This window comes from Sinocyclocheilus grahami, unplaced genomic scaffold (assembly GCF_001515645.1).
Source record: "Sinocyclocheilus grahami isolate Dianchi unplaced genomic scaffold, SAMN03320097.WGS_v1.1 scaffold310.1, whole genome shotgun sequence".
NCBI lineage: Eukaryota > Metazoa > Chordata > Actinopteri > Cypriniformes > Cyprinidae > Sinocyclocheilus > Sinocyclocheilus grahami.
The window spans coordinates 72,310-93,753 of NW_015505489.1; the positions used below are offsets into that span (position 1 = coordinate 72,310).

Sequence of the window (21,444 nt, forward strand, 5' to 3'; positions counted from 1 at the left end):
AGAATTTTTTTTTTTACAAATTGGTGCCAATCACATGAAATGTGTCAATTAACCCATGGCTTTGCCCAATCAGTAGTATTGGTATGTATTGGTATTATATACAGTGCCATGCGAAAGTATTCATACCCCTTCGTTTTTTTTTTACATTTTGTTATGTTGCTGCCTTATGATAAACTTCTTTAAATTACTTTTTTTTCCACATAAATCTACACTCCATACACCATACTGACAAAGCAAAAACAGAATTGTCACAACTTCGTAAATTTATAAAAAATATAAAACTGAAATAAGAACATTGCATAAGTATTCATAAACTAAACTAAATAAGTATTCATTAACTAAATATTTAGCTGAAGCACCTTAACAGCCTCAAGTCTTTTTTTGTTTGATGCGACAAGCTTTGCTCATCAGCATTTTGCAATTATCTGCCATTCTTCACCTCACCTGTTCACCTCTCAAGCTCTGTCAGGTTGGATGGGGGCAGATGCACATTTTCAGATTTCTCCAGAATTATTTGATTGGGTTCAATCCCAGGCCCTGGCTGGGCCACTCAAGGACATTCACACAGTTGTCTATACGCCGCTCTTGCTGTGTGCTTAGGGTCATTGTCCTGTTGGAAGGTGAACCTTCTGCCCAGTCTGAGGTTCTGAATGCTCTGGACTGGGTTTTCATTTAGGCTATCTCTATATTTTGCTGCACTGATCTTTTCTTCTTCTCTAACGAGTCCCTCAGTCCCTGCTGCTGAAAAACAGCCCCACAGCATGCTACAGCACACTTGCAATGAAGCGGAATTTTTTTCTGAACTCTTCCACAGATGTGTGGCTTGACGCAAATCTGTTTCTGAGCTCTACAGGCAGTTCTTTTGTCCTCAGGGCTTGGTTTTTGCTCTGATATGCATTATCAGCTGTTAGACCTTTTATTAAGACGTGTGCGCCTTTCCAAATCATACCCATTCAATTGAATTTGCCACAGGTTAACTTCCCTTGAAGTGTAGTAATATCTACAAGCAAAATGAATGCTCCTGAGCTAAATTTCAACTGTTGCAGATAAGGGTATGAATACTTATGCAATGGAATCATTTTATTTTTTTTATTTTTAATACATTTGCAAAGATGTTAAAAAACTGTTTTTTTGCTTGACAATTATGGTGTATGGAGTGTAGATTATTGTGGAAAAAAACTAATTTAAAGCAGTTTAACATAAGGCAGCAACAAGAGTATGAATACATTCGCAAGGCACTGTATAGTAGAATTAGTATTATATATAGTAGTATTGGTATTATATATATTATAGGGTATTATATATATTATATATATACATTGTTCTTATTGACTTTTGACATAAACATAGACAACAAAACACATGTATATTACTGTGCTATAACTATGTTATTGCTACTTAATAATGAGTTGCATTATAAATCTTGTCTAGACATGTGATGATGTAGATCTGCTACTCAAATAACAAGAGACACTGTTCATCAGGAGGGGAAAAGTGAATTTGAATAAAGAGGCTATAAATGATTGAGTGCGTGAAGGTGACTCACCGGGTGAGTGTAATCTGGAAAGTCTTGTAGCCAGCGATGAAAGATGCTAGTCTTGTCAGACTCTGTTTTCCAGATCCCCCTACACCGACCAGAAGGCCATTTCCCCGAGGGGTCCTGATAATCCGAGAAATCTAGGGAAAAAGTGTGCAAGAGAGAAAAAAGGTAGAGACAGATGCAACCTCACTACCATGCAAAACATTTATACGCACACTTTACATAAGGAAACTTATTTGTACTTATTTGTACTCTTCTCTAAAGTAGGACATGTGTAGGTCCTACTTTATTGGAATCATCTAAATTTCTTGTGAGCACTACATTTATTTTTCTCTTGCATGCTAGAATGATGCTAATATCTTATAGCAAGCTTGTTCTTTTAAAAAAAAATTTGAGCCCTAAAAACATTCTTATGATATCAAGGGCAGGATTACTCAGCTGGCCAGGGTTGAGCCCTGATGATAATATGCTGTCAATACAGAGATACAAGAAACATCAGTGTAGTAAGATACTGTACTCTATGTACCTTAACCAGATGAATCATGGCATCCCTGAAGAAGACCATATCCATGCCTGCTCCTCTGATACTCTCGTTATAATTACTCAAAAACATGTTCAGCCTCTCCATTAGACTATCAAAGGATTTGATGGGCTCGTATACTTTTGGCATGTCGAAATCAGTTTCCTCTGGCTCTTCACCTGTATATAATACATCAGTCCTAGATATTTCATTTCAATTCAGAAGAGAAGTTGCAAATTATGAAAGCAATGTTAGGAAATATCTTATTATTTTTGTTGCATTAAAGGAACACTCCACTATTTTTGAAAATAGGCTCATTTTCCAACTCCCCTAGAGTTAAACAGTTGAGTTTTAGCGTTTTCGAATCCATTCGAATCCATCCCCAGCCGATCTCCGGGTCTGGCAGTAGCACTTTTAGCTGTAGCTTAGCATAGATCATTGAATCTGATTAGACCGTTAGCATCTCGCTCAAAAATGACCAAAGAGTTTCTATATTTTTCCTATTTAAAACTTGACTCTTGTACTAAGACCGATGGAAAATGAAAAGTTGCCATTTTCTAGGCCGATATGGCTAGGAACTATACTCTCATTCCGGCGTTATAATCAAGGAACTTTGCTACCGTACCATGGGTGCAGCAGGCGCAATGATGTTACGCAGCGCTTGAAAATAGTCCCCAGCGAAGCGCTGCGTAATAACTTTTCATTTTCCGTAACTACAGAGGAGTCAAGTTTTAAATAGGAAAAATATCAAAACTCTTTGGTCATTTTTGAGCGAGATGCTAACGATCTAATCAGATTCAATGATCTATGCTAAGCTACAGCTAAAAGTGCTACCGCCAGACTCGGAGATCGGCTGAATGGATTCAAAAACGGTAAAACTCAACTGTTTAACTCTAGGGGAGTTGGAAAATGAGACTATTTTCAAAAATAGTAGAGTGTTCCTTTAAAATGAAAATCAAATGAATACAAATAATATTTGGGTAGGTCCTTAATAGGCATGTTCAAAGTCCTTTTAAGGCAAGTCAGTTCTTTGGTGACCATCTTGGTTATGCCAGAGGGAAGTTATTTTTACTCTTGTCGGCATACTAAAAAAACAGCAAAGAACAATGCTACTAAACAAATTTATTAGACAGAACTGGCACTGGTAACTTAATACTTTACTCAATTTAATAATAAAAAAACATTGTCATTATATTTGGTTTTGGATTTGTTCTGATCATTACCTGTGGCCTCAGGTGCATCTCTGAGAAAGTCCACAAAGTAGGAATCCACCCCAAGATCCACCACCATTCGTTCGTCTTCCCCAAGCTCTTCTTCCACCAGCTTGGCCAGTGTGTAGTCAAACCAGGCCACATCCTCTGGGGCAGTGAACCGGTCAGCAATAACACGTTTGCATTCATGCTTCCACAGCCGTAGTAATACCTGGACCAATATTTTATACAAAATCTTTCTGTTTAAACAATGTACGTTGGGTTTCATTGAAAGAATATGGGAATAAAAAAAAATATTGTAAGTTGTTTACATTAACAGTTGATTCCATTAACAGTTAACATGAACGTCTATTGTATTTTTCTTACTGGCAACAACAAACATAATGCAACCATTGTAGTCTAATATGCAAATGAATTAATCTATTGAGCCAGAAGTATTACATGTTATCAAATAAAGTAGAATCATTAATGGAATTAAGGGATCAGTTTAGGAATCAGAATTATTAAGTGGAATCTCAATCAAAACTATGCAAGAATGGACAAATGGATGGCAATTAAAGGAAATTCATACATACATACATACAACTTGCTTAATATGGTGTAATCTGTAATCATGGGTTACTGAAATTTCATTCAGATTGTTCACTGAGAGTCTGAATAAGATCAGAAATACAGTTCCACTCACATCAGACGAGCTATTAACCTCTGCAGTCACGCTGAGCATTCCCTGCCAGATGCGGGAGAGGTCACGCAGGTTAAAAATGTAGTGGAAGTTGGCGGGAGTGGGCAGCATTTTAACCTTTGTCATTTGCCATAGTTTTCGAGTCAGTGGAACCAGCCTGACCACTGTATTGCGTACTTCTTCTGAAAATGCCCGACGGGAACAGTAATGACCAGTGCCTATCACACCTGTGGCAGCAAAAGATGTAAATGGCATATTAAAGTGAATGAGAAAGGATTGTAGTTAACAGACAGGAAATTCACAAAAGTGAAGGACAGAATGAGCAAATGTGGCCTTTTTGAATGATAGAATACTGAGCTGAATAAGAATGACAATTGTCACAAGTGAAAATATTACACACACATCGAGATTGGAGGCTAACCTGCATGTGAGCCTGAAATATCATTTCAAAACTGTGATATAAATATTCACTTATATCTTCAATATAAAGATTCAGGCCTTCAAGCAGAGAGAGAACCACTAACAACAACCCATAGTCAGAATCAATACACAATTACAAAAATGGTTCTGCTTAAGCAAAGCTGTTGACAACCTTGACCGAATTAAATGAGATGTGATAAATCATATTTCTCTGAGCCAAGCCAAGAAGCATGTTCCACATATTATTTTGGTTTTTTTTCTGCCTTTTATAGCATATTAAAATGCATGTCTAAATAGATCATTTGATGGATTATTTTAAAATGTCAATATATAAACAATGGTAAATTTGAAATACTCTGTGCATGTCCTACAGCTCCATAACTAAAGAACTGCAAAGATTTAAAGAAGAAAACAATGACACAACCACAAAGAGCAAAATACTGTAATATTTAGAATAAGATTACAATTTGGACAAAATTTTGTAGTGTGCTGAATATTGATGAATAATGCTGTCTGTGATTGCATGTTATTGCTACAATTTTGAGACAAAGGGGTAAAACAATTGTGTTTCAAAGTGCCCTTTTTAGTTTTTTTTTATCTTTTGCAAATGACAGACCATAATACTAACCAAAAATCTTGTCTATGGAGGCATTGGAAGGAAGAGTACAGTTGAAAATAGAAAACTGTCTCTTCAGTCTCTGGGGAATGTCATTTCGTCCCCCTCCAGGATGGATCATAGCTGCCAAGAATTGGATATCCACAATGTTGGTGAACTCTCCTGGTTTCTCCAGGTTAAAGAAGCCATTTTGCTCCATCAGCTGCCGAACTATCTCATTGGTGACCTGTGAAGAGAGTAAATGGGTTCTGTCAACATGTTTTTTTTTGTTGTTCAAACTTTGCAAATAGAGAGTCCACATTGAGAGAGTAGATGTTTTAGCACCAGTGCACTAAAAAGGAATTATGCAAATCAAGTGTCTTGATTTATAATCAACAATGTATTATATCATCATTTGATAAATGACTACTGACATGTCGAAGAGAAAATGTACACAACTGTCTCCTTTAAACAAAATAATGTCTACCACCTGCTTTCAGGGGGGAGATTAGTGCAACATAAATTATACAAGGCAAACAATGCTGAATTTTGGGAATAATAAACTTAATTCCAATAGAAAGGAGACCTGTTTGCCTGTAACAGCACAGATAGACCTTAAAAAAATTATTTTGGGTGGTTAGTGAATAGGATGCAGGTATTTGTATTGAAACTGTTTAATGAATTCACCTGTGCTTCTTGGGAATTAAACTTTACCACATAAAAAAAGCACAAACATACAAATAGTGTGTGTTACATTATGCAGCTTAAAGGAACTATTTAGGCAGCTTTTTTCATATGCAGTTTCTTACCTGGTCACCCCACTCATTGATCACAGGCATATTGATGTCGTCAATAAAGATGGACATTTTTTTCCCTGCCGGAGGGCCATACGTGGTTCCCATTCGTTTATCTACATAACTCTCCACAGAACGCTAAAAAGTCCCAGTCACAGAAACAGTCATAAACATGCAGATTACACACAAATACATCTAACAGCTGCTCATAAATTAGGAAGCACAGATTAGATTTGGATCAATAACACAGTCAATAATGAATAATGAAGCAGGGAATGTGATGGAACCATTAGCCAGGCAAAATAACACTTAACATCTCAGTCTAGGGATTGCTACCCACACTGATGCTTTCAGTTCATTTTGGGTTTCTTGGTGTCACATTTGCCCAAAAGATAACACTTTTTAGGAAACCTGTAAATACACTATAATGCTGTTAACGTATATATTTCACACTACTGTTCAAAATTGTGGTCGTTATTTGTATTTATTTATTTATTTTTTATTTATTACATTTTTTTTCAAATTTAATGTGTGCTTTTATGCTCACCAAGACTGCATTTATTTGATCTGGGGCAGCCGTAGACTAATGGTTAGAGAAGTCGGACTTGTAACCCAAATGTCACCGGTTCGAGTGTCGGTACTGGCAGGGATTGCAGGTGGGGGAGTGAATGAAACGTGCTCTCTTCCACCCTCAATACCACGACTGAAGTGGCCTTTGAAGAAGGCACCAAACACACAACTGCTCCTCGGGCGCCGCAGCAAAAATGGCTGCCCACTGCTCCGTGTGTGTGTGTGTGTGTGTGTTCACTACTCACTGCTGTGTGTGTGCACTTGGATGGGATAAATGCAGAGCACAAATTCCGGGACACCATACTTGGCCACACGTCACATCACTCACTCATCAAAATACAGTAAATATTTTTTTATTTTCAGTGTATGCTAAATGGGTGCTCAAGTAATGCTTCTTATTAGAGTTGAAAATAGTTGTATTATAATTAGGGGCAGTGTTGCCATCTTAGTGACTTTGTCGCTAGATATAGCGACTTTTCAGACCCATTTAGCGACTTTTTTCCAAAAAAGCACCTAGCGAATAATCTAGCGATTTGTTGGACAAACCTTATTTAGTCTCTGAGACTCGCCGGTACTGCCACACGAGCACAAAGTTTTGTTTTCCCGCTCCACACACACATCTCTGCGTCTGCTCTGTTAAGTGAGTGACTGAGAGGAGCAGCACTTACATTTACATTTAGCAGCACTTACATAAACACATTTACATTTAGTCATTTAGCAGACGCTTTTATCCACAGCGACTTACAAATGAGGACAATGGAAGCAATCAAAATCAACAAGAGAGCAATGATATGTAAGTGCTATAACAAGTCTCAGTTCGCTTAACGCAGTACACGTAGCAAGGGTTTTTTTCTTGTTTTTTTTTAATTAATTAACAATTATATAATAAATAAAAATAGAATAGAAAAAGAATAGAGCAAGCTTTTTTTAAGAAAACAAGCAGTTTGTAAATGAATAGAATGCAAGTCTAAAAGGGGCAAGTTTTTTTTTTAAAGAATAGAATTAGAATAGAGAGTCCTACAGCTAGAGGGTCAAATAAAGATGGAAGAAATGTGTTTTTAGCCGATTCTTGAAGATGGCTAAGGACTCAGCTGCTCGGATTGAGTTGGGCAGGTCATTCCACCAGGAGGGAACATTTAATTTAAAAGTCTGTGAAAGTGATTTTGTGCCTCTTTGGGATGGCACGATAAAGCGATGTTCACTTGCAGAACACAAGCTTCTAGAGGGAACATAAGTCTGAAGTAATGAATTTAGGTAAAGGGGGGCAGAGCCAGTGGTGATTTTGTAGGCAAACATTAATGCCTTGAATTTTATGCGAGCAGCTACTGGTAGCCAGTGCAAATCGATAAACAGAGGTGTGACATGCATTCTTTTCCGCTCATTAAAAATTAATCTTGTTGCCGAGTTCTGGATTAATTGTAAAGGTTTAATAGAACTGGCTGGAAGACCTGCCAAGAGAGCATTGCAATAGTTCAACCTGGACAGAACAAGAGTTTGAACAAGGAGTTGTGAAGCTTGTTCTGAAAGAAAGAGCCTGATTTTCTTGATGTTGAATAAAGCAAATCTGCAGGACCGGGCAGTTTTAGCAATGTGGTCTGAGAAAGTCAGCTGATAATCAATCATAACTCCAAGATTTCTGGCTGTTTTTGAAGGAGTTATGGTTGATGTGCTTAAATGGATGGTGAAATTGTGATGAAACGATGGGTTTGATGGAACCACAAGCAGTTCTGTCTGGGCAAGGTTGAGTTGAAGGTGATGGTCCTTCATCCAGCAAGAAATGTCTGTTAGACAAGCTGAGATGCAAGCAGGTATTGTCGGATCATCGGGATGGAATGAGAGGTAGAGCTGAGTGTCATCAGCATAGCAGTGATATGAAAAGCCATGTTTCTGAATGACAACCTAGTGATGCCATGTAGACAGAGAAGAGAAGTGGTCCAAGAACTGAGCCCTGAGGCACCCCAGTAGTTAGATTTCGTGACTTGGATACCTCACCTCTCCAAGGTACCTTGAAGGACCTATCTGAGAGGTAAGACTCAAATCACTGGAGTGCGGTTCCTGAGATGCCATTTGTCAATAGGGTTGACAGGAGGATCTGGTGGTTAACTGTGTCAAAAGCAGCGGACAGATCCAGCAAGATAAGTATTGAAGATTTGGAATCCGCTCTTGCCAGTCTTAGGGCTTCAACAACTGAGAGCAAGGCAGTCTTGGCTGAATGTCCACTTCTGAAACCAGACTGGTTGCTGTCGAGGAGGTTGTTCTGTGTGAGAAAGGCAACTTGATTCAACTTGATTGGACACAGCTCGTTAAAGTGTTTTTGCAATGAAAGGAAGAAGGGAAACCGGTCTGTAGTTCTCTAAAAGAGATGGGTTAAGGGTGAGTTTCTTAAGTAGAGGGGTTATACGAGCCTGTCTAAATGCTGAGGGAAAAACACCCGTGTGAAGGGATGTGTTAATGAAGTGAGTGAGTGCAAGTATAACTGCAGGAGAAATGGCTTGAAGGAGATGAGATGGAATAGGATCAAGCGGACAAGTATTAGGATGATTAGAAAGGAATTTGGAGACTTCTGCCTCAGATAGTTCAGAGAAGGATGTGAACCGGTGTATGTTTGCTGGTAAGATGTGCTTGACACAGATTGTGGTGTGGAAAATTGTGCACTGATGGTTTTAATTTTATTAATGAAGAATGAGGCAAAGTCGTCAGCTGTTAGAGTTGATGAAGGAGGGGGAGGAGGAGGACAAAGGAGGGAGGAAAATGTTTTAAAGAGCATGCAAGAATTAGAGGAATTGTTAATTTTGTTATGATAGCATGTCCTTTTAGCAGTGGAGACATTAGCGGAGAAGGAAGAGAGGAGTAACTGATACACATTAAGGTCAGTAGGATTTTTTGATTTGCACCATATCCTTTCAGCAGCCCTGAGCTTAGAACGATATTCGCGGAGAACATCAGACAGCCAAGGGGCAGAAGGGGTGGTACGGGCTGGTCTGGAAGACAAGGGGCAGACAGTGTCTAAACGATATGTAAGAATGGAGCAGAAAGTATCAGTAGCACTGTTAGCATCAATGATAACTGTTTAGGGGGAGGAAGCGAAGATGAAACCATAGCAGATAGCCGGGAAGGTGAGAGTGAGCGTAGGTTATGTCGAAAGATGACATGTGGAGGGGTATGTGTTGTGTCAGGAACAATGTTGAGGTTAAGAGTGAGGAGGAAGTGATCCGAGGTGTGCAGTGGAGTAACCAGTACATGATCAGTGGAGCAGTGTCGTGTGTAAATAAGATCCAGTTGGTTGCCTGATTTGTGAGTAGTCGTAGTTAACACTCTCTTGAGCTCAAAAGAGGCAAGCAGAGTGTGGAAGTCTGCAGCCTGAGGTTCATCTAGGTGGATGATGAAGTCTCCAAGCATAACTAGGGGAGTACCATCCTAAGAAAAGGTTGAGAGTAGCACATCTAATTCATCCAAGAAGTTACCTTGTGGTCCTGGGTGTCAATAAACAATTACAAAATGGATTTTAAAAGGGTGGGTAATAGTGACTAAATGTGATTCAAAAGAGCTATTAATACCCAGAGAAGGTAAAGGAATACATTTTATTTAGAGATAAGCAGACCAGTACAGACTCTTCCAGTCAGACGGGGAGTGTGGGAAAATGAGAAATTATTGGAGCGTGCCGCAGGAGTAGCAGTGTCCTCTGTTTTGATCCACGTCTCTGTCAGGGCCATGGGGTTAAGTCTTGAATGACTAGTAATAGATGCTATGAAATCTGCTTTGTTTACTGCAGACTGACAATTCCAGAGACCAATAGAAAAAAGAAAGTAGTGTATTAGCAGACATAGGCAAAGTGCAGTTAAAATAGAGATAGGCTCTATTAATTCAGTATGGGAGAACAGAGAAGGAGAGAGACAAACAAACATAAAAGGTTGACACTAGGCAGAATGCAAATACGACGCAATGAAGTGAATAATATGCTAATTAACGCATGACGTCATCTAGTGACATTTAATGACTTTTCTAGTAGGCTTTAGCTACTTTCCATTGAAAAAAGTTGGCAACATTGATCAGAGGTTCGGCACGCATGTGATCCGTGAATTTATTGCAAAATGTAACCATAATAAAGTGAAAGTTAATCATTTGTACTTGTTTACACACTCAAGTGATTTTAAGCCATTCCACTGCAAGAACAGGCTAAAGCGAACTCAATTCGGTGCTCGTGCGATGAGAAAGTAATTGGATGTGTATCATTATATTGGATCTGTGCGTCAGATCTTAAAGGGGTCATATGATGTTGCTAAAAATAACATTATTTGGTGTATTTGGTGTAATGAAATGTGTTTATGCAGTTTAAGGTTAAAAAAACACATATGTACATAATTGATTCTTCTCTATGCCCCGCCTTTCTGAAATGCATCGATTTTTTTCAAAGCTCATCGGTCTGAAAAGCAAGGTGTGCTCTGATTGGCCAGCTATCCAGTGCATTGTGATTGGCCGAATACCTCAAGCATGTGACGGAAATGTTACGCCCCTTACCATATTGTGATGCCGTGTCCCGGCCGGAGCAACGAGACATTGTTCAACGAGGCATTTGTTGCATCAAGTGGGGACATAATTACGGATTATAATGACTTAAAACCATGTCTGCATTTGTGATCGGAGAAATTACAAACAACAAGTGCTACTCTACACTGCTCAAAACTCGTGTTTGAATCATCAGTGGCAAATTCTTTAAATATAAAAACGTATTTAAAGTCTGTGAGTCAGAACAGCCGGCATTGTAGTCTACTCTACAGGATCAGGAAACAGTCCTCCATAAAATGCGCTGCACACATCTGAATATATTGGGTTCAACTGTTCTGGAACAGTGTTGTAAATACAACTGATTTCTAGTCTTGTCTTCTTTTTTTAGTTTCGCTTTCACAACAAAACGTACAGCGTTACACACGGCAGGCTAGAGTGAGCGGCGGCCGGAGGCCTAGAGTGAGGAACGGCCAGCGGGCTAGAGTGAGCGGCGGCTGGCAGGCTTGAGAACGAAGGTGCGGCCGGCGTGCTTGCGGCAACCACATGTGACGACCCCGGGCTGGACTCCGCTTCGTCCACAGTGAAAGCCGATCCGGCGATTCACATCGCGAAGTTGATGTATTTCTTCAGCGACCAGCACGGATCAGCTCCAGGCATGACGAAGTGGATATCGTCCTCTTTTGGAAGGCCAAACAAAGTAGTTTCGCTTTCACAACGAAACACAAAGTGCCTTCACGACATGGCGGCGGCAACAGCAATACTAAAGTGAGAATAAAAGTTACGCCTTCTTTCTTTGCATGAACATTTGGGCGGCGTTATGCAAATCTTCCCACATCGTGATGTAGACATGTGGGGGCGTGTTAGAACGAGCCGTTTTAGATAGGCGTGGTTGACTTTGTGTATTTGTTCTTATTTTTTACTGGCTCTTTAATCATGTTTGAACTTTATTAGTTAGGTTAGTAGTTTTTGCAGTGGTATCGAAGAAGTACTAAGTTTTAAGTAATAAATGGAAAGCAAAGTTACACTGAAATATCTTTTTTTTCTTGCTGGTCCAAAAAAATTATCCGATCCGTGACTCAAAAACCGTATAATTATAATTAATTTCTATGGACACTGTAATGCTTTTCAGGATTCTTTGCTAATAGAAAGTTCAAAATAATTTATTGTAAAAGTCTTTACTGTCACTTTTGATAAATTTAATGCATCGTTGCTGAATAAAAGCATTAATTTCTTACATTTCATAAAAAGTATTAACCACAGTAATATGTTATAATACATTTAAAAGTACCATGCATAAAACACACTGCACACTATGATAAAAGTTACAGTATTATATAACCAATAAATACTAATAAATAAGTATTAATAATAAACTAATAAATATGTGCTAAAGAGCAGTATTAAATAACTAAATATGTTTCCACAAAAATGTTGTAAAATGCAGTGCAGGGACTCAAATTAAGCTTTTGTTTTTAAAACTATAATGTATTGGATTTCAGTGGTAGCTTAGGCAGTTTAGTTTTTATGCTTTATGTACAATACCTTATAAAAAACAGTGACAGTATTTTGTCATGCTACATTGTTATTTATTTTATTATAATTCTTCTAAGCCATATTACAAAAAAAAAAACTACTACACTATTGTAAAAATAACTGACCTACTGTCTTGGTACTAAAATGCATCACAACTTTAGTTAGTTAGTCCCCAAATAATAAATTAATATTTCATCATAAATGCATTACAACACTGTGCATACATATATGTGCATAGAAAATGTTACCCAAATACCTGCTGATGAAAGACAAAGATAGCAAAATACTGAACATGTTTTGGGGAAAACATTGTCTTTATGTACCTGAAACATAAGAGGTGTGGTGGCAGAAGAGAAATTGAGACTCTTGGCAGTGTGGGACTCTGGGTCGTATTTGGACATGCAGCCTTTGATGATGACAGTTTTGGCAGTGCCCTGCTCTCCTATCAAAAGCACAGCCTGAAACACATGAAGAAAATGTGAGTAGACTCCAGAGAGGGCGACCATATGTCCTTGTGTACAGCTAATCATAGTGCTGGCAGCACAGGAAAAGTCTTGATGACAAACAAAGTAGCTGTCCAGTTAAACAAGCCTCACTCAGAGGAATCAATAATGCAGCACTACATGGTGTCATTGTTGAGAACCTACACTAATAATGCTTTTATAAGACCCAGAGGCTTTTATAATACAATCTACAATTGCTGGCCAATTCACAAAGAAACAGATAACCCTATTCCACCAAAATGGTGCTTGTTCATGTGCCAGAGCCGGTGCTAATGGGTGTTCAGTCAGATTTTTGTGGACTGAATAATGAGAACTATGTATTCTAACAAACATAGCCTGTTGCAGTCTTTTTAATGCTGGTTTTGAGAACATATTTTAATATCCAAAGTAACTGAATTAGCGTCTTTATCATGCTATATGCTCCCAATTGCACATATCCTAACACATTTCTTGTCACCATTTCTTGACAATATAAAATATGTAACAGGCAGATAAATGTGACATGACAAAAAGCTTTCAAAATCAAAATACACAAAATGATAAATGTGTCAGTGCTCTGACAGCAAAGGTTAACTTTGCATAAGTTTCAGAAAGCATTTTTTTATTGATGGCAAGTTATTCCCATTCCCTGGTCCGCATTTCCAACAGGGTGTCCTTGCATCTCTCAAGTAAAAACTTGCTGTAATGCAAATTTGGCATGTTGCGTTGCGTATCACTCGAGACAGCTAATGTCAATTAGCATTATTGCTGCAAATCTGTTTCGTAAATTGCTTGATGCTCCAATTTTGAATGTTAAACAAAAGCAGTGTTGAATGTAACAGCAGATAGGGACAATTATCTATGCATAATGAATAATTATGGACCTTTTCCTCATACAGTTTTATAATTTATGCTGAAGACTTGGAATCAAATGCACAATGGACTACAACTATGAATCGGTTTATGGTGCACAGCTGTCTCACAGCAAACAAAATAAAAAAAAAAGGTGTTGATTAATTCATGAATGAATGTTCATTCATAGTTTAGTAAAATGACGAAATCCCTCAAAAGAAGTTGCAGTCAGTTGCATGTAATCTTGCAAACACGATGCAGTACAAGTAATCATACAGAACTTTTTTAAAATGGCGCTCACCTTGCCCTGCTTTGCAATGGTCTGGATGAGAAAGTCAGTGCGAACATTGTCTACATTGGGCACCAGTATGGATCCATACTCTGGTGTGGAGTCGGGTGGGTAAATATACTCTTCCACTCTGGTATTCCAGTGAACCCAGTGGCCTGCAAAACACACAATAGCTAAATTTCCATTGTCAGCACTCTGAATAGAGCATCATGCAAGCACCTTCATTAAAATTCCAGACCGAAAAGCAAAATGTGTTCTATAATTAAATAGGGTTATTAGCTCTGGTTCCGACTCACAAGTGGAGTTTTTGGCATGAAAATGCGGGCTGGGAAAGTTTATCTTATTTAGACATGAATGCTGCCAATTAGGGGTCTATTTGAATTGCAAAGTGTACAATATTTAGCAGTAACAATTCTAAATGACCTTGTGAACTATAGACTTTTGGGTCTAAGCTATTTTGTTATATGCTTTAGCTGTGAAAACAAGTCAGCGTGGAATATACTCATAAAAATCAACAAAAACAGAATCAGTTTTAAAAAAACTTTCTTGAGTGTCAGATTTGTCTGGAGGCAGACTACAGATTCGGTATTCTCCATAAGCCTGCAAATTTGCCTCTCTATACAAAAATGTCAGAGAAACTCTGTAGCCTGCTGCTTGAATTGTACTGACAGATTGAGTATTTTCCTTGCATGTTCCTGTACAGAAGAAAAATGGTCAATTAGTGTTTCCTTGTCATTTACTTTGTCATTGGAAAAACTATACATTTTCCAATTTATAGATCATTTTTTCCAATTTAAGGCAGATCAATGAAGGCAGAAGCTTCTATGTTGATTAGTTCACCTAATTACAATTTACCTAATTACTTTAGATAAATGGAGGAGTTGTAGAAAACAGAACTATCAGAACTATAATTGGCAAAGATAAATGTATTGTGTGATAGATGCAAAAATAAAGCAAATATAACACTGGGGAGAAGGAGGGGTGCAAGTATATTAGATACCATCATTAGTGACGTAAAAGTCAAACATAGTGTCCTCGCTGTGGAGAGGGATGTTGGGAAGGTCAAGGTGAATGCTGTCATGGTGACGGAGCCATCTCTCCAACTTCATTCGATCATCCAGTTCCAATAGGGCTCCCACACTCCACATCAGAGCGAAGACATACAGACGCTCCGTGTGCTCACGAGAAAGCTCCCCTCCCTGCTCCTGATGGGTTACATCATCAAAGACATCATCAAAAGTCTGTCAGATAATTTATTTATTTATTTTTGCACAATAAACTAAGAGAACAGATATTATGCTTAATCAAACATATCCAAACCAAAAAAAAACTACAATAATACATTTGGCAAGGGTATTGTAAGCTACTTCACATGCGAGAAGGCTAGCCAATCATAACAGTCAATGTCATTTAATTATACATATCACACTTGTAATAAATAAATAAATAAAAGCCTATTTATTTCTAAAGGTCAAAAAGAGAGTGATTGTGACATATGAAGCTTTGACTAACATTTTAAGTAGATTTCAGAAGGCCAAAAAAATAATAGTTCTAGACTACAGTATGTCCACTTTACAATAAATATGCCTCTTTCATATAAATTAAAGAAAGGAAAAGACACCACTGCACCAATCTGCTTTCGTAAACAAATACATTTCAGGCCATGCAGTTGGGAATAAATGTTTCTTTTTGACTGAACAGCCTGAAGTGTTAATATTCTTTATCGTCCTTGACAGAAATGTCACAATCATTTGCAGGTTGTATTGTTGGGGCACCATGCACACTGTGTAAAAATGTAGAATTAAAAAAAAATTATGTAAAAATATTATTTCAAGCCTAAAGTGCTTTTGAAGGTTACAGGTTCTTTTTTTTTATAGAGCCAGTGGGTATAACGTATATTCAGCTCATGTTTAAATGGGCCGGAATTCTCACATAATGATAGTGTGGTGACAATAGGGTTGTATAATGTGCATCTCATAGCTAAATGCTTTACGAATGTCAGTGTGAGGGATAATGCATGACATTTACTGGGAATAATTCATTCCAATCATATTCATGACTTTCAGATAAGGGGAAAATCTGCATGGGTCGAATATTCAAACTGGTCAGGAATTCATTATATTCATATCTGTAGACTGTTTTAAGCTTTTTTGCTTATGTTATATAATATAATAATAAGTTGACATATCTGATTTTCTTCAGCTGATCAAAAAACATTCAATATTTCAGTTTAATGACAACCACTGTCAATATAAGTAAAATATCACTCTATGAAATGCAGTGAAATCGTATTATTTTAGCAGTTTTATGGGAAACAAGGCTGCTAGATGATAGGAGCGTAAAGGGTCGGGTTAGATAAAAAATATTATAGGATATAGCGCCAAAAGATCATTACTGCAGTCCGCTAATTGGTGACCCCTAATATAAAGTGTATGTATTAACCACTGGACTACAGCTCTTTTCTTTAATGACAGAAATCGAAGTTTAAAACCCTTATTTTTGATTTACAAGATAGTAGGCAGTCTTTCATGGTTGCAAAATCTGGGTTAATGAGGACTACAGCTGTTGAAGCACAACCTTGGGCTGAATGAGTCCTTGCAGCATGTTTATGCACTGCATGATGATGAAGGCCTCCAGCATGTCCATTTTATACTGCAAAGACTGAACACTGAACCGATACAGCTCAGGAAAGGAGGAGGAGAAGAGCTCCCTCAGGACCACTCCTTCCTGAGGGGAACGGTTCTTCAGCCAGCCCTAAGAGCACACACACAAACACACACATGAAAAACCTGTTGGGAAGAACACAGAGAGTGGGAGACAGAAGTCCACACGCAGAAATTAAATGAAGTATACTTTAGAGCTCAAAAATAGTTTGTCCTTCTTCTCTGTCTTTCTCTGGCTCTCCCTCATTTACTCTTCTTCCATTGAACAGTTGAACACTTTGAAGTCTGTTATAAAGACAGAGCGAAATGCCTTGGGGATTTTAGACTCCATTAATTCAGAGTGGAGTAAAAGGAATAACTAGCATAACCACCGGTTTCTACTTTCGTGGTTCTGTGGATGCCTTTCTTCACTTCTATGATGCAAATGTGGAGGGATATATTTTGTAGACTTTTGTTCCTCCATTGAACGTCCATTCCCCCTAAAACTTCAATACTTCAAAAAACATTCAAATTTAGCGATTTCATTCAAGTTCTGTAGAGGCAAGATTGCTTCATATGATGAAACTGATGACCAAAATCTTTATGGATTTGGATTGCCATGAGGGTGAATAAATGACAACAGGATTTAAATTTTGGTTGAACTAACCCTTTAGGTCAAACACAGAAATGTCTGAGTAAATAGACAATGAACTATTCTGACAAACTTAACAGAATAGTTCACCTCAAAATTTAAATTCTGTCAGCAATTGCCCACCCTCAGTTTGTCATCAGTTGCGCACATTAAAATGTTAAAATCCAAGCAATATACTGGAATCTCTTTTGGTGTAGCTATCCTGTCTCTTTCACCCTTATGCCAATTCAAACCTGCTCTTTATGATGTTCACTGTGGTGTCCTTTGGCCTATTCTGACATGCACGAAACATGTAAGCATTATTGAAATTTGAAAGCTACAACAGATTTTCCACCTACATTTTGGTCTCTTTCTCATACAAAACTACTGTTCAGAAGACCATTTTATAATCATGAATACTTGTATGATACCTTTTTTTGTCTTTTTTTAGAGCTTTACAGTCACTTAGACTTGAAAAAGAGTTAAATGCCTCCTTTATGTTACATGGAAAGTGAACACTCAAACAATGATGTAAATGAATTTTCATTATGAGTGAACTATTTCTGTTGATTTTATGCATATAAGTAATGGAAGCAAGAATCCTCTGACAGGTAATAGTTTTTTTTTTTGATTACTTAAATTCAGTGCCTTAAGAAGGCCGGTATGTAACGGTATGCAGTACCGGCACTTCTAAATTTTAATCTTTAGTGTACTGCCACTTTTTCTTGTGCACCGGCACTTTTCCTGTGTTGCCAGTACGACAAAGCGTCAAAGCATCAGAGTCACTGTCCGTGAGCAGCTGAAGCCCTGTTTCCAGAGTATGAAAGTGCATTTTTCGGTGATTCAATCACAAGCCGTCAGCCGAGATTCATTTATCATATATTCCATTTGGTAAATATGCATTTTGAATGCATCTCCTCTGATTTGTGTTCGGATTTCATCACACTCTACATTATTTTCACTGAGTGCAGCGAACCAACCCGAGTAACACAGCTTCTGAGCGAGCATGAAAAGGGAAAACAGCTGTGATTTTTGGTGTTAATGTCATTTAAATTTAAATTAGCTGACTATCTGATAAGGAGATACTTTTTTTATGTATACTACAATGTGATGAGGCTAATCTCAGATTATATTATATTGTTATATTGTATTATATGCATATTATTAAAAATAATTGTATTATCATATGTATCATTTATTATAAATGATACATATGATAATACAATATGGGGGGGGGGGGTCACTCAAGAGAGTACTGGCACATGTTTCCCCACTTCAAGCACTGCTTAAATTATCTAAACATACAATACCTAAAAAAAGGATGGTTCAGTACTGGTTCCTCATCACCCACCTCCAAAATAGGGCTCCAGTTAAGAACAGAAGAGCTCATAAACACCATTCCATTACGGGACACTGTGGCTGGGGAAGCGTTATCGATGTTGTGTGGCTCAAACACAATCTTGCAATTGGGGGCCATGGGGATGCGGTCACCATTGGCCAATGTCAGTGTGCGGTTATCATCCAGGACTGAGTTTAGGTTTTCAATCCATATAGCATCAACTGGCCCATCAAGGACAATCCATATGTGTTCCCCTATACACAAAAATGAAGTACAAATGAGAAATGAAACAGATACAGATACACAAAAGCATAATGATGTGGCTTCCATCAGCCATTATGATCAATGATTGACATTTGACACCTCATGGCTGATTGCTTTGCCCATTAGTGTCTAAAGGCCTGTTTGATGTCTGAACTTGTTCATTGATTTAAAAAGCCCAGTTGATAGGCTTCAGCGTGTTTTCCCCATTTAAATAAACCATTCTCTTTCGTGTGGTATACATCTCACTGCCTTGTATGTAAAGGGAGGGCAAAGTATGGTCTTTGCCTGTTTGAGAGGTTTTTCATCCACTTTGGAAACCATCAGCTTTTTTACACAACTAACCAGATCAAAAAGCCCTGAGGGGCTCTGCTGACATATACTGAACAAAATTATAAATGGAACACTTTTGTTTTTGCCCCCATTTTTCATGAGCTGAGATCTAAGACTTTTTCTATGTACACAAAAGGCCTATTTCTCTCAAATATTGTTCACAAATCTGTCTAAATCTGTGTTAGTGAGCACTTCTCCTTTGCCGAGATAATCCATCCACCTCACAGGTGTGGCATATCAAGATGCTGATTAGACAGCATGATTATTGCACAGGTGTGCCTTAGGCTGGCCACAATAAAAGGCCACTCTAAAATGTGCAGTTTTACTGTATTGGGGGGTCCGAAAACCAGTCAGTATCTGGTGTGACCACCATTTGCCTCACGCAGTGCAACACATCTCCTTCGCATTTAATCCCTTAAAAATAAAAGTGTTTTTGCACATTTCACACCAGACATGCCAAGTCTACTTAATAATTTTAATGTTCACTGCTTTACACTTTTAAGGTTACTTTGATAAAGTGCCCTCCGCTAATATTGGCACTCTTGGTAAATATGAGCAAAGGTGGCTGTGAAAATAAATCTGCATGGTTTATCCTTTTGATATTTCATTCAAAAAATTCACAAAATCCTAACCTATCATTGAAGCAAAACAATGGAAAGTGTGTGTGTGGTGGTGGGGGTGGGGGTCTTATTATGAAATAAATATTTTTCTCTAGTTCACGTTGGCCACAATTATTGGCACCCAATTATTGCAACGTCCTTTTTCCAAGATAACAGCTCTGAGTTTTCTCCTATAATACCTGATGAGTTTGGAGAACACCTGACATGAGATCAGAGACCATTCCTTCATACAGAATCTCTCCAGATCCTTCAGATTCTCAGCTCCATGCTGGTGCTTCTTCTCTTCAGTTCACCCCACTCATTTTCTATAGGGTTCAGGTCAGGGAACTGAGACGACCATGGCTGAAGCTTCATTTTGTGCTCAGTGACACATTTTTGTGTTGATTTTGATGTTTGTTTTGGGTCATTGTCCTGATGGAAAATCCAACCATAGCCCACTATAAGATTTCTAACAGAGGCAGTCAGGTTTAGATTTTTTATCTGTTGGTATTTGATAGAATCCATGATGCCATGTTTCTGAACAAGACGTATATTTAACCGTGAGCATGGGGTACTTTTTATCCCTGTTTGAAACTCTCCTGAACATGATGTAGGGCCTGTTTATTATTATTATTATTATATATATATTTTTTTAGGCTTTCAACTAATCTCTGCAATTCTCCAGCTGTGATCCTTGGAGAGCCTTTAGCCACTTTAGCAAACTCTCCTCCTCACCATGCATTAGGACGATATAGACACACATCCTCTTCCAGGCAGATTTGTAACATCTTTAGTTGATTGGAACTTCGTAATTATTGCCTATTATTGCCCTGATTGCCCTGCATCCTGGAATTAAACCATGCCATGCTGGTTTCGTCTGGCCAGAGGAGAAATGGCCCCTGACTGAGCCTGGTTTCACCCAAGGTTTTTTCTCCATTTTTGTCACCGATGGAGTTTTGGTTTCTTGCCACTGTCGCCTTTGGCTTGCTTAGTTGGGGACGCTTGACTGATTACACAGACACTATTGGAAGAGAACACAACTGGATGATGACATCACTGAATAATCAATGAACTGACTTTAGCTGAAAAATGACTCTGTTATTGTCTTCTTGCATCATTTACAAACTATTTTCCTGTTTAACACTGTAAAGCTGCTTTGACACAACCAGTATTGTATAAAGCGCTATACAAATAAAGGTGACTTGACTGATGGTAGAAATGGGTATTTTCAAAGATTTAGCTATTTTCTTACAGCCACTTTCTATTTTGTGAAGCTCAACAATCTTGTTCTGCACATCAGAACTATATTATTTGGTTTTACTCCTTGTGATGGATGATTAAGGGAATTTGGCCTATGTGTTCTCATATTTATAATCCTGTGGAACAGGAAGTCATGGCTGGACAATTCCATGCACCCTGGTGTGCTAAAAAAAAAGTAAACATGAATGGGAATATACTTCAGAGGTGTTTTAAAATTTCTAGGGGTGCCAATAATTGTGGCCAGCAAACATTGGAGAAAAACATTTATTTCAAAATGTGAATTTCCCCCCACGTTCAATTGTTTTACTTCAATGAAAAGTTAGAATTTTGTGGATTTTTTGAATGAAAGATCAAAAAGATAAATGATGCATATTTATATTCACAG

The 21,444-nt window shown here is 38.0% G+C and overlaps 1 protein-coding gene across 1 annotated transcript in view; it reads right to left on the reverse strand.

Moving 5' to 3' along the window:
• dnah5 (dynein, axonemal, heavy chain 5) overlaps window positions 1-21,444 on the reverse strand; it is a 132,123-nt gene that overhangs the window by 60,885 nt on the left and 49,794 nt on the right. The window contains exons 43-53 of the mRNA XM_016293920.1: window positions 18,619-18,860; window positions 16,572-16,748; window positions 14,995-15,199; window positions 14,007-14,149; window positions 12,695-12,829; window positions 5,778-5,900; window positions 5,002-5,215; window positions 3,957-4,180; window positions 3,284-3,482; window positions 2,067-2,239; window positions 1,547-1,677 (exon numbers count right to left, since the gene is read on the reverse strand). Coding sequence (XP_016149406.1) covers window positions 1,547-1,677; window positions 2,067-2,239; window positions 3,284-3,482; window positions 3,957-4,180; window positions 5,002-5,215; window positions 5,778-5,900; window positions 12,695-12,829; window positions 14,007-14,149; window positions 14,995-15,199; window positions 16,572-16,748; window positions 18,619-18,860 — 1,966 coding nt within the window. The remainder of the gene's footprint in view (window positions 1-1,546; window positions 1,678-2,066; window positions 2,240-3,283; window positions 3,483-3,956; window positions 4,181-5,001; window positions 5,216-5,777; window positions 5,901-12,694; window positions 12,830-14,006; window positions 14,150-14,994; window positions 15,200-16,571; window positions 16,749-18,618; window positions 18,861-21,444) is intronic.